Source organism: Sorex fumeus, unplaced genomic scaffold, assembly GCF_029834395.1.
Source record: "Sorex fumeus unplaced genomic scaffold, SorFum_2.1 ptg000265l, whole genome shotgun sequence".
Lineage (NCBI taxonomy): Eukaryota > Metazoa > Chordata > Mammalia > Eulipotyphla > Soricidae > Sorex > Sorex fumeus.
The window spans coordinates 3,697,020-3,708,935 of NW_026606322.1; the positions used below are offsets into that span (position 1 = coordinate 3,697,020).

Here is an 11,916-nt window from a genome sequence, read left to right on the forward strand (position 1 = left end):
CAGTGAAAGAACTATGCATAATTATACAAATTAACTCAACTGCCTTTCATGAAGGCTATAGATTTATTTAGAGTTTGCCAGAATCCTAGTTTATATTCAAACTCTTTTCTGGTGTCTGTAACAGTAAAAGCTGTTACATGCTGGGGGTGGGGGTGGGTGGGTAATATTCACCCTTTCCCTGAGGAGAAGGTTGTGGGGAGGGGGTCCCCAAAGGCATTCTGGGCAGGCATCAGAATGTGGGTGTGGTACCAGGGCCTGGTATGCATCAGCCAAACTCGACTAGAACAAAGAGTGCCTGAGACTCGATCCCAGAAAGTCAGTTGGTTCTGGGGCCCCGCCAAGAATGTGGTTCATACCAAGGAGTGACTGGTGAGGCGCTGGGAAAGTCAGGGTTTCTGGGTGTTCTGTGCAAAGTCTGGTTCAGCGTGATCCAGCCCCGTGGGGCTTCAAGAAGCTAGGACTCCTGATACTCCCGCACCTCCACAAAAAGCAAATGGGGCCAAACCATCCAAGGCTACGATCGGGACACACACACTTGCCCACCACAGGGGCAGTGAGCTACCAACTCCAAGGGAGAGGCCCTTGAATGTCCCCTGCCTCAGGCTGGGCTCACCTGAAGTGAGCTACAAGAAGTCAGGGAAGCAGGGACTGGAGTAACCGACAGAGGGAGATGAAATGGGACTTCTGACTCCCTGGCCGTGAGTGGTCCAAAAAGGGAAGAGGACTGCGGCTCAAGTTGGCAGGGAATGCTCTGGAAGGAAATGGGGGGGCTTGGGCGAACCTGAACCCATGAAAAGTGCCTCTCAGAGGGGAAAGCGTGAGGGGAATGTGAGTCGGTTTGTTAGTGCTCTGGGGAATGATCAGGTTGGGGGAAGACCCGAGATAAAGGGAGAAAAGGCTGGTTTTTACAAGTCTCTCTCTCTCTCTTTTTTTCATTCCTCCCACCTTTCCCCTTACTTTTTTTTTTTTTTACACAAAACCAATGCATTAATGCTAAATGATGATATACACTATCTGGGAGGGTGTGTTTGTGCCTAAGATCACAGCTTTAGGGGTGAGATCTAGACTTAAATTCTGCCTCCTCTATCTATATAATCTTCATAAACTAGTCGACCTTTGGATCTCAGTTGCTCCTCTGTCAAATGGAAATCAAACTGCTCAGATCTAAAAATCATCCTCAAAATAACAAGGCAGCCTATGGGAGACGATATTTGAAGAGCATTTATCAGACAAAGGGTTAATACCCAAAATATCTGGACAACAACTCATATGCAGCAACAACGACAAAGCACACACCCCAAATATAAAATGATATGAGGATGTAAGTAGGAATTTCACCAACAAAGACATTTCGAGGGGTCAGAGAGATAGTACACGGGTAAGGCATTTGCCTTACAAAAGTCTGACCCAGGGTCAATCCCTGGCACCCTATATGGTCCCCTGAGCATCACCAGAAGTGATCCCTGAGCAGAGAGCCAGGTAGAAGCCCTGGGTATGAGAGCCGGGTACAATCCAAAACCCAACAACAAAACCAAACCAAGGATGCCCTACATCCTTGATCATTAGGGAAATGCACATCAAAGCCACAAGGAATTCTCTTTCTTTCTGGGTCACACCCAGCAATGCTCAGGAGCTACTCCTGGCTCTGTACTCAGGAATAATTCCTGGCAGTGCTCAGGAGACCGGGATTGAACCCAGGTCAGCTGCATGCTAGGCAAACATGCTACTTGCTGTACTATTGCTTCAGACCCTGAAATTCCATCTTTATTTTTCCTTTTGGTTTTGGGATCACATACAGGGGCGCTAACGAAGATAAGCACCTTCTCCACCGAACTCTCTCCGACACCGAAATTTCATTTTTACATCACTTCTTTGAATGGTTATTATCAAAATGTTAAGAGGAGATAGTGTTGGTGAGGATGTGGAGAAAAAGTAACCCACATCCACTGTGTGTAGGAAGCTAAATGGCTCATCCTGGATGGAAAACAGAATGGAGATGTCTGAAAAGGTTAAAAATAGAGTATTATATGACTCAGCAACTTAACTCTTATATAAAACACAGAAAACACAAAAACACTAACCTGAAGAGAAGCATGTACATCTATGTTCACAGTAGCACTATTAACAATAGCTGAATTAAAGAACCCAAGTACATGAAGATGACAGATGAGTGAGTAGACAGAGGTGAGAAACAGACAGTGTACATACACAGTGGAACACTACTCAGCTTTGAAAAAAAGATGAAATCATCCTTTCTACCACAACTTGTATAAATCTTGAGGGCATTTTGCTACATGAAAGTAGTGAGAAAAAGAAAGTGTCATTTTATGGGGCTGGAGCGACAGCACAGCGGGCAGGGAGTTTGCCTTGCACGCAGCCGACCCGGGTTTGATTCCCAGCAATCCATATGGTCCCCGGGCACCGCTAAGAGTAATTCCTGAGTGCAGAGCCAGGAGTAACCTCTGTGCATGACCCAAAAAGAAAAAAAAAAAGTATGTCATTTTACTCATGAGTATCACGAATCACGACCATCCTGTTATTCGTCGATTGCCTCGAGCAGGCCCCAGTAACGTCTCCTTCATCCTAGCCCTGAGATTATATTCAAGGCTCTTTAGGAGAATGAGACCCATCATTGTTACTGGTATTTGGCATATTGGGTACGCCACGGGGAGTTTGCCAGACTCTGCCGTGTAACTCCTGAGTATACTGTGAAAAAAATAAATAAAGTAGGGCCAGGAGATGCTCAAAGGACTAACAAAGACGCTTTGCATGAAAGAGACCCAAGTTCCTCCCAAAGCACCACACGGTCCTGCAACCCACTCCACCAAGCCAGAAGTAAACCCCTAGTACTGCTGAGTGTGTGATAGGAGACGCGAAGAAAGAGAGGAGAGGAGGGGCTGGGGCTATCGCACAGCGGGTAGGGCAGATGCCTTGCAGGCAGCCGACCTGGTCCCCAGCACTCATATGGTTCCTCGAGCACCACCAGGAGCAGTTCCTGAGTGCAGAGCCAGGAGTAACCCCTGAGCACCACAAGGTGTGACCCAAAAAGAAAAAAAAAGAGAGAGGAGATGAGAGGGGAGGGGGGAGGGGAGAGAAGAGGTGGAGTGGGAAGAGGAGGGGAAGGGAAGGGAGAAGAGGAGAGGAGAGAGAGGGAAAGAGGAAAACAGAAGAGAGGAGAGGAGGGGGATGGGGCAAGTGAAGAAAAAAACAACAAACAAAACACACAACAAATCACTGGGCAGAATTACAGAACGATGATTACTGGAGGTACGGTAGGGTAGAACAGAGGAGTCAACGAGTTAGGAGTCGATGGGGACCTGACATTTGGTGATGAGTGTGGGGTGACAGTCACAACTGTCGAGCTAAGCCATGTACAGCTGAAACCCAATAATGCTGTAGACCAACCACCGCCACAGTAGGAGCCTTACTCGTACAGAAGTTGAAATACTACTACTCAGTGTATATAAAGTGCCTCACACACAGGAAGCCTCGGAGCTGACAACCGTGTCACTGTCACTGTCACTGTCCTCCCATTGTTCATCGATTTGCTTGAGCGGCCCAGTAACATCTCCATTGTGACAACTGCGACTGTGTTTGACATATTGGCATATCAAATACATCACGGGGAGCTTGCCAGGCTCTGCCGTGCAAGCGAGATACTCTCAGTAGCTTGCCGGGCTCTCCAAGAGGGGCGGAGGAATCGAACCCGGGTCGGCCATGTTGGCCGCTTGCAAGGCAAACGCCCTACTGCTGTGCTATCGCTCCAGTCTCCAGCCCACAGCAACCATAACTACCACTAATACAAAAACAAGCAGATCTGACCTGGAACTCAGCCTGGATTCCTGGGGCCCTTCTTTGCTTCTAAGTCTCTTCTTCCTTCCCACACACTCCCAGCAGTCTACCGTTGTTCTCTTCCTTCATGATCAGAAATGGCTCTTGGGTCAGGGAGCAGGCTCCAAGGGCCAGAGCAGGTTGAATCCCTGGCGCTGCACAGGCCCCTGACCGTTCCCCAGGGCTTCCTCCGAAAGACACACAAGTTACTCTTAGCAAATATCGAGATGCCTCACTAATAAAAAATAAATTAAAAAAAATATCGAGCAGCAGTAGTGAGTGTGCTTCTTCCGTACGTGCTCAAGGCTTTCTAAAACTGCACCCTGGGGAAAATGAGAGAGACAAGGGGTGCTTCCAAACTCCTGATGTCCCATCAGGCTGGGGCCCCACCTCACTCAGGACGGGAGAGAATCCCTTGCAAGTAACATCAAGAACAGGTCAGTGCAGTGAGAGAGAAACGGCTCCCAGTGGGTGAGACAAACACTCACGGGCAACATGAAAATTGAAGTCTCAGAAAAGAAGCGGCAATATCATGCAGACTTAAATGTACTGCAAACTATGGTGTGTGTGTGTGTGTGTGTGTGTGTGCGCGCGCGCGCGCGTGCACGCGCATGGGCACACGTGCCCACATCTCTAAGAGAAAGCAAGCAGTTCACCCTTCTTGGGCCTCCAGACTGGCGTGAAAGAACCACACAGAGGCAAGTGGAGGCCTGAGATGGGGGAGGCCGAGGGAGCTGGCCAGGCAGTTTGATCAGGGTTTCTGGAATGAACATTAGGGAGCTCGGCCGCTGCTGCCCACTGCTGCCCTGGACCCACTGGGTTAACGGGATGATCTCTTAAGAAAGGTGCTTCCTACTCCTCAGCCCTCTCTTGGCGCTCTCTGCCTCACCCCATTTTCTCCCCACAGCCGCAAACCCATGCACAAGGCCAGGCCTTCCTGAAAACTCGGGGCTTCCCAGAAACAGCCCCCAGCCAGGTCCATTCTAACAACTTCTGGAAGTCCAAAGGTGCTCTCCCACCTTCCTGTCCCTCCACAGAGAAGGTTTCCAGCCTAGCCCACAGATGCTAACGGAAGAAGATGGGGAAACTAAAAGAATACGGCAAAGGCCCAGCTGGGAAGGCACAGGCTGCTCCAGCCCGCAGATCATCTTCGGGAAAAGTTGCTCTGAATTCTGTGCTCCTTCTGCCTCTAGCTTCCGGCCAGCCTTCCAGCACCTCCTGGCCCTGCAGATGGCTCACTTGGCAACAGGGGAGCGGGCTCACGGCTGTCAGGCGTCTGTGTGTGGGGAGGGCAGAGGAAGAGGCTCTGCTTGTTCGGGGGCAGCTGGCAGAGGCCACAATGGGGCGTGAGGGTGACTGCAGCTCGGTGGGAGCTGCGGTCTCCAGGCCTCTGTTCCCTGGGGTGGTCAGCGCCGGGCTGTGCACAGCAAGTTACCTTGTCCCCTGGCTCCAGGTTAAACTCTTCTTCTGCTCCCGCCTGACACGCTCCATTCTGCCTAGGGCATCAGGAAACCCTTCCAAGGCTTGGGGCAAGCAGACCACTTTCCTGCCCACCCGGGCCCCGTGACTGAGTCCGACCATGTCCTCTGTGTCACTGGGCTCTGCTTCACTGCATATCAGAAGACCTGCCCGTGCGTGAGAGCAAGTCCAGGGTAATCCAACAGGAATAGCTCTACTCAGAGCTGACCATGGACATGGCCTCGGCTGCGCCCTCTGCTCACGTGAACCCATTAATCATCTCATCTGTCCTCTCATCCCCATCCCACAAACGAGAAAACTCAGGCCAGAGAATTGAAGTAACTTGCTCCAGCTTCTGACAACAAAATTCTATTCCGGACAATAGACAATAAGCTTCTTTTTTTGTTTGTTTGTTTGTTTTTTTGGATCACACCAGCAATGCACAGGGATTCCTCCTGACTTTGCACTCAGGAATTACTCCTGGCGGTACTCAGGGGACCATATGGGATGCTGGGAATCGAACCCGGGTTGGCCGCGTGCAAGGCAAACGCTACCCTCTGTACTCCAGCCCCAAGGACAATAAACTTCTCGAACTCCCAATGGAAGCCCTAGCTAAGCCACCTGACTTGGGAGGATCAGAGGAGGTTTCCAGAAGCAGCTGTGACCCAAAGGATGGGGAAGGTCGGCTGCACACTAGTGGTGTGCGGGAAAGACGCTGGGAAGGAAACCAGAGGCTACAGAGTGCCAGCACTGGGCCCCCATTCAGTACAAATTCTTATCTTGAACAGAAAAATATTTGCCTTCCTTGCTAAGACTTCTGCTTCTGTTTCCGCTTGCATATCTCCTCTATTTAATTGTCGATAAAAGCCTCCGTATTTTCTCCTGCAGGTTCCTCTTCGGTGACAGCTAACTTCAAAGCCTAGTGGTATCCCTGGTTTCTGGAAAATTGTTTACATCCTTTACACGTAATTTTTCAAGTCTGGGGATCATGTTTCTCTCTCTTCCACAGCACCTAGCGCAATGCCTTATACACATTTCTTAAATAAAGTAAAAGAACGATTTAACCTCACAAGTTCTGAACAGCTGCATCTAAAAGTTCCATCGCCTTATCCTTAGTCTTTGAAATGTCAGGGCTCGCTTATTCTCCTCACATTTAAAAATTATAATCTTATGGGTCTGGAGTGCTAGCACAGTGGGTAGGGCATTTACCTTGCACGTGGTCAACCCGGGTTCAATTCCCAGCATCCCGTACGGTCCCTTGAGCACCACCAGGAGTAATTCCTGAATGCAGAGCCAGGAGTAATCCCATGCATCACCAAGCGTAACCCAAAAAGATCACTTAATCACTTGATCACCTTGGACTCCAGGCTCAGGATTATATGAAAGCCTTGAAAATATACCAATGCCTGGCTAAGACAGTTCAGGGGCAAAGCACCTGCCTTACAACCACGACGCCACAAGTCGGGTCCCTGGCACTGGCTTACAGGTGGCTTGTGCAACCTTAACGGCGCTGACCTCTGGGATTTCCAGTAACACAACAAAACATGCGATCTCCAATGTACTACACCTAAGAGAACGTGACCCGTTGGCATGAATGTTTAGCACCGCCACGACTAATAACAGATCATGCCCACACCTGGTGTGATTGGTCTGACAGGGGGCTTGGGCATCAACATTTTTTCTTAAGTACCCCCACCCCCATCCCCAGGTCATTTCAATGTGTCACCATCATGGGAAACAGTGGGCAGGAGCAAGTTCATTCACCTAGTGAGGGAGTGACTCAAATGAGTAAGGGTCAGGAAGAAGAAGTCTTGGCTCCTTTGAGGTGCTTCGACTCGCTCCCTGGGGCTGCTAGACGTCCAAGCTTGGGCTGGAGCAATAGTGCAGGTGGGGCATTTGCTTTGCAGGCAGCTGACTCCGGTTTGATCCCCCGCATCCCATATTGCCCGACCTGAGCACTGCCAGGAGTAATTCCTGAGTGCAGAGCCAGGAGTTAACCCCTCTGCATTGCTGGGTGTGACCTTAAAAAAGAAAGAAGAAGAAGAAGACGAAGTCCAGGCTTCTGATCCAGCCTCTCCAATGCCCAGGAAGAAAAGCCAGAGCTCTGAGCTCAGTGGGGAGATGTAGGCAGCACTCAGGGCCATGCACCCTGGCCTGGCAGAGCTTCAGCCGGAGTCCCATCTGCAGATGACAAGGTGATGTGGTTTTCATTACATTACTATGTATTCAGTGGTCAAAATGCAGAAAGAGAAAACGATGCTATTTTTGGCATCAGCAGTGGAAAGGGATGATCTTCTCTCTCTATTCCAGACAGTAAAAATATATATATATATTATCTGGGTCCCAGGGGACAGCTGGGGATGGTGGCAGTGGGGCTACAGTGGAAGAGAAGTGAAAGAAGGGCCAGCCAAGTTGCTCAGGAGTGACTTCATGCCACTTTGGGGCGTTCTTCACCAGGCGAGAGAGAAGTGGGCAGGAAAGCGAGAGACACAGCCTGGCCCTTCACGTCAGGCCTACGTATGCAGCGTCTAGGTGGATCTTACAGAAACCTAGGGACCCAGTTTGTGCACGTGTGGTGTTTTCTGAGGGAAGGGGTTTAGTCAACTTCCTAAAGACTAAGGATGACAACTGGTCCTGGTCATGTCCATTCTAAGAAGAATGGCTACTTGTCACCCCACACGCCCTGCCCTGACAGAGCTGGCCCTCCACAGTTTACTGAAGTGGATGGATGACACTGGTCTTCTGGGTTCAGTCTAAGGTGGCCTGGGCGCAGCCCGTAATCACTAGTGTACTCCCCTTCTCTGGCTCGGCACCTTCTGGCCTTGTCCAGGCCAGGGGACACACTAGGCTTCCCTAAAATCTCTGCTGTCCTTCCTACCTTGGTCTTCCAGACCCGAATCCGTCCTTCTCTCTGTGCCTGAGCCTGGGACCCTAAGCCTGGTCCTGTACCTGATACATCTGGCGAGGTCTTTCCCAGCCCTTTTGCTCCTCATGACCAGCCTAACTTGACACCCTCAGGATTCCAGGATGGATTCCCAAGGTGGGGCCCAGGGGCCACCCCAGATCAGTTCTGCCATACTCAGAAATGGAGTCCTATCCTTGTCCGCTAAACAATGTCTTCCAGAAAGTCCATAAAGAAGATAGAGGGGTTGTTTGCTTACTTTTTCGATGCTACAAAATAAGAGATAACTACAAATTCTGAGATACGAGGATAAAAAGGCATCCCAGTCAGCTCTACAGAAGCTGCTTATTATGGATGCTAATTCCCACAAGGCATGATCTTGGTATATCCTATGTACACCATGACTGTTACTATGTAGCACCGTCCTCCTGCTGTTCACTGATTTGCTCGAGCAGGCACAGGTAACTTTTTCATTGTGAGATGTGTTACTGTTTTTGACGTACTGAATACATCAGGGGTAGCTTGCCAGGCTCTGCCGTGTGGGATACTCTCAGTAGCTTGCCGGGCTCTCTGAGAGGGAGGAAGGAATCGAACCCAGGTGGGCCACATGAAGGCAAACGCCCTACCCGTTGTGCTACTGCTCCAGCCCAGCTTTACAGAAACTGCTTATTATGGGTGCTAATTCCCACAAGGCATGTTCTTGTTATATCCTACATACACCACGACTATTCCTATAATCATTATTAAACAATTAAAGTTGATCCCTTTTTTGAGCTTCAAAGCTGAAGTGACTTAAGTATGTCAGTCTTGAGTGTTTGTCGGTTCTGCACAGAAACGGTGTGCTTTTAATTTAGTGGAAGAAAAACAATAAAGGAGACTGAGAGTGGAGGGCACCAAACAAGCCAGGACCCTGTTCAGGCTTCGTCATGAACTGTGTGACGCTAAGCAGGTTTACTTACTTCTCTGGGCTTCTCCTCTGAACAGGAGCCCCTTCCTAAAGACCCCTTCCCAATGCGGCACACATGGAAGGAAGGAGTAAAATGGTCAACTGTATGAACACGAACAGAAACTATACTTTGGGGGGTGCTCATGATAAGGAATAAGGCGCCGTCAAATCACAATGAGCCAGGTGCCTGGAGAGAGTAGAGTGGCTGAGGCACTTTCCTAGCTGTGGCCATCCTTGTCTCTCTCTCTCTGGGCATCCCATATGGTCCCCTGGCTCAGTTAGGTGTGATCCCTGAGCTCAGAGTTTCGAGGAAATCCCAGCGCTGCCGGGATTATAGCGAAACACATAATATTGCAAATCAGCGTTACCTCAATCAAAATGAATGCAGATCCGAGAGATAACTCAAGAGGCTGAACAAATACTTTGCATACAGGAGGCTTGGGTTCCAGTCCCAGCACTTTGAGGCCCCAGAACACCAGAAGCAAGCCCCAAGCACTGGGCCAGGAGGAACGCTTGTGCACCACTGGGTGTGGTCCCCAAATCCCACACAGAAGTCTCAAAACGTACAGGGAACTCCCAATGCAAAGTAGGTGAAAGAAGTGCCTGAGGCTGCCTTGGAGGCAGAATCCTGAGTGAGGATTCATCCGAATTCATCCTAAAATCTTGCTGCTGCAAGAGGCCTGCCAGGAAAGCAACTCCAGACAGCCCCAGAGCTCTGGGGGAGGTCCCAGAATAAACACAAGAAGTTAAGAGTGACACCCAAGAGCATTTTAGTAAACTTGGAAGTTAACCTGAAAAAAAAAAAAAGTGGGGGAAACATTTCATTCTTAACTTCTGAGGGGAGGGATGGAATGATTAAGATGAATACTTGGATTTCTCTCACCTCCCGGAAAACACAAGCAAAGCAATTCTAGGTTTAATCTCCTTCTCCAGATTGTTGGGCCGAATTAAATCAGTGGGTTGAATGAGTTATGCCTCCGTGTCCAAGAGGCAGTTCTAAAACAACCCCTGGCTCAAAAATACTAAACCACTTGTCCTAGTGACACAGGGAGTTCTGAACTCCAAATTGTAGTGGGAATATCACACCACTGCAAATTACTAGGTGGTACCCGAGTCCCTAAGAAAGGAACTGACATAAAAGCACTGCTGTTTTCGAGATGTACATTTGATACGGGCTAATCAATTTTTAAGATTATTTGGGGGGGCAGGTCAGACATTCTCCACAGTCCTTCAGTTTCTCCCTTTGTTCTAAGTATAAGTAGACCATATAGTGGACCACTTTCTCTCTTGCTAAAGTTTCAAAAACAAGGCCTTTTTGTCAGGGCCGGTCAACCTTAAAAAAGGCGTCATTTAATGCTAAATCTCCCCAACTTTCCTCAATCGAAAACTTTTCGACTCAAACGGGATTATTATTTTCCAGGCTTTTTTCTTTCCTCTCCACCCCAGCCCCTACCCCCCATGCTTAAATCCCATCTACCCTGCCGGACTGGCTCCCCCCCCCCACCCTGCAGTATCTGACTTTGGAAGCGGAGACATACCCCTTTCCTTCCACACAGCCTGAACGCTCTCCAAATCGAAGCCCTCTGACCTTTCAAAACCACAATCTTTGGAACTGCCAGGGGAAATGGTAATCTTTAAGTCCCAAGGAGGTAGCCTAAGGTCTGGGGGGCTGGGAAGAGGCGGGAGGGAGGTACTATAGATCTGGCATCCGTTCAGAAATGTAGAAAATGTTTGTGCAACCACTCCCCCAGCCGGGATCCACCGCACCCGCTGCCTTCCAGCACATTAATAATACATTTAAAAAAAGAAAGAAAAGACAAGACGTGAGCGGATGAAACAGGGGAGGCCGGGAGGGCCGCCCTAGGCGATGAGAATTCTGGACCGAGGGAAAGTGCAACGATCCCCGCTCCCTCCGGTCCGGCCGATCCCCGAAATTCCGGGTCCCTCCCGCCCAGGAACCCCGCCGAGGGCTGGAACCCGCGAGCTCCCAGTCGCGCTCGCGCGCCCCGGGAGTGACACCAACCCCGCACGTCGGGGGGCACCTTGGGCTCCACGTCGGCCCCTGCCCGGGAAGTGCGATGCGCTCGGGGGAGGAAGGGAGCCGGCCCGCCGCCCCGTCCGAGTGGGGCGCGGGGTGGGGTGGGGCGCGGGGCTGCGGGGCCGGGCGGGCCCGCACTCACCGTCCTGCCCGGAGCTCTCCAGGTACGCGCTCAGGTCGCGGCCGAAGGCGCCGGCGGCCCCCTTGCGTCTCGGCAGCTTCTGCTTGGCGCCCTTGTTCTTCATGAGTCAGTCCCCGAGCGGTGGCCCCTCCGCCTCGCCCTCCCCTCTGCGTGGCGCGGCGCGGCGCGGGCGGCGCGTCCCGGCTCGGCTCGCGGGCGGCCCACGGCGGGGGTCCCGGCGCGCGGGGCCGGGGCGCGCGGGGCAGGGCGCGCGGGGCAGGGCGCGCGGCGGGCGGGCGGGCGGGCGCGCGGGGCGGCCGGGGCGCGCGGTCAGCGCCGGGGGGCGGCCGTGGCTCGCGGAGCGCTGCGCCCGCGCGGCTGCCTGCCCGGGGCGCTGGGGGGCCGGCAGCGCCGCATCCTGTCGGGCGCCCGCCCGCGCCGCCTCTTTCCTGCCGCCGGCCCGGGACCGCCGGCGCAGGAAACGCGGGAAGGAAGCGCGCGGGGGCGGGGCGCGGCGGGGAGGGCCGGGCCGGGCCGCTGGGCGCCGCGGGCCTGTGCGTGTGTGTGTGCCTGCGTGGGTCCGGGTCTGGGCGTGCGTCTCTCGGTGTGTCTGGTGATGC

General features: G+C 51.8%; 1 protein-coding gene across 1 annotated transcript in view; it reads right to left on the minus strand.

Annotated features, from left to right (window-relative positions):
- The window catches only part of ARHGAP31 (Rho GTPase activating protein 31), a 147,358-nt gene extending 135,926 nt beyond the window's left edge, over positions 1-11,432 (minus strand). The window contains exon 1 of the mRNA XM_056109198.1: positions 11,318-11,432. Coding sequence (XP_055965173.1) covers positions 11,318-11,420 — 103 coding nt within the window. The 5' untranslated portion in view covers positions 11,421-11,432. The remainder of the gene's footprint in view (positions 1-11,317) is intronic.
- Between the last annotated feature and the right edge of the window lie 484 nt (positions 11,433-11,916).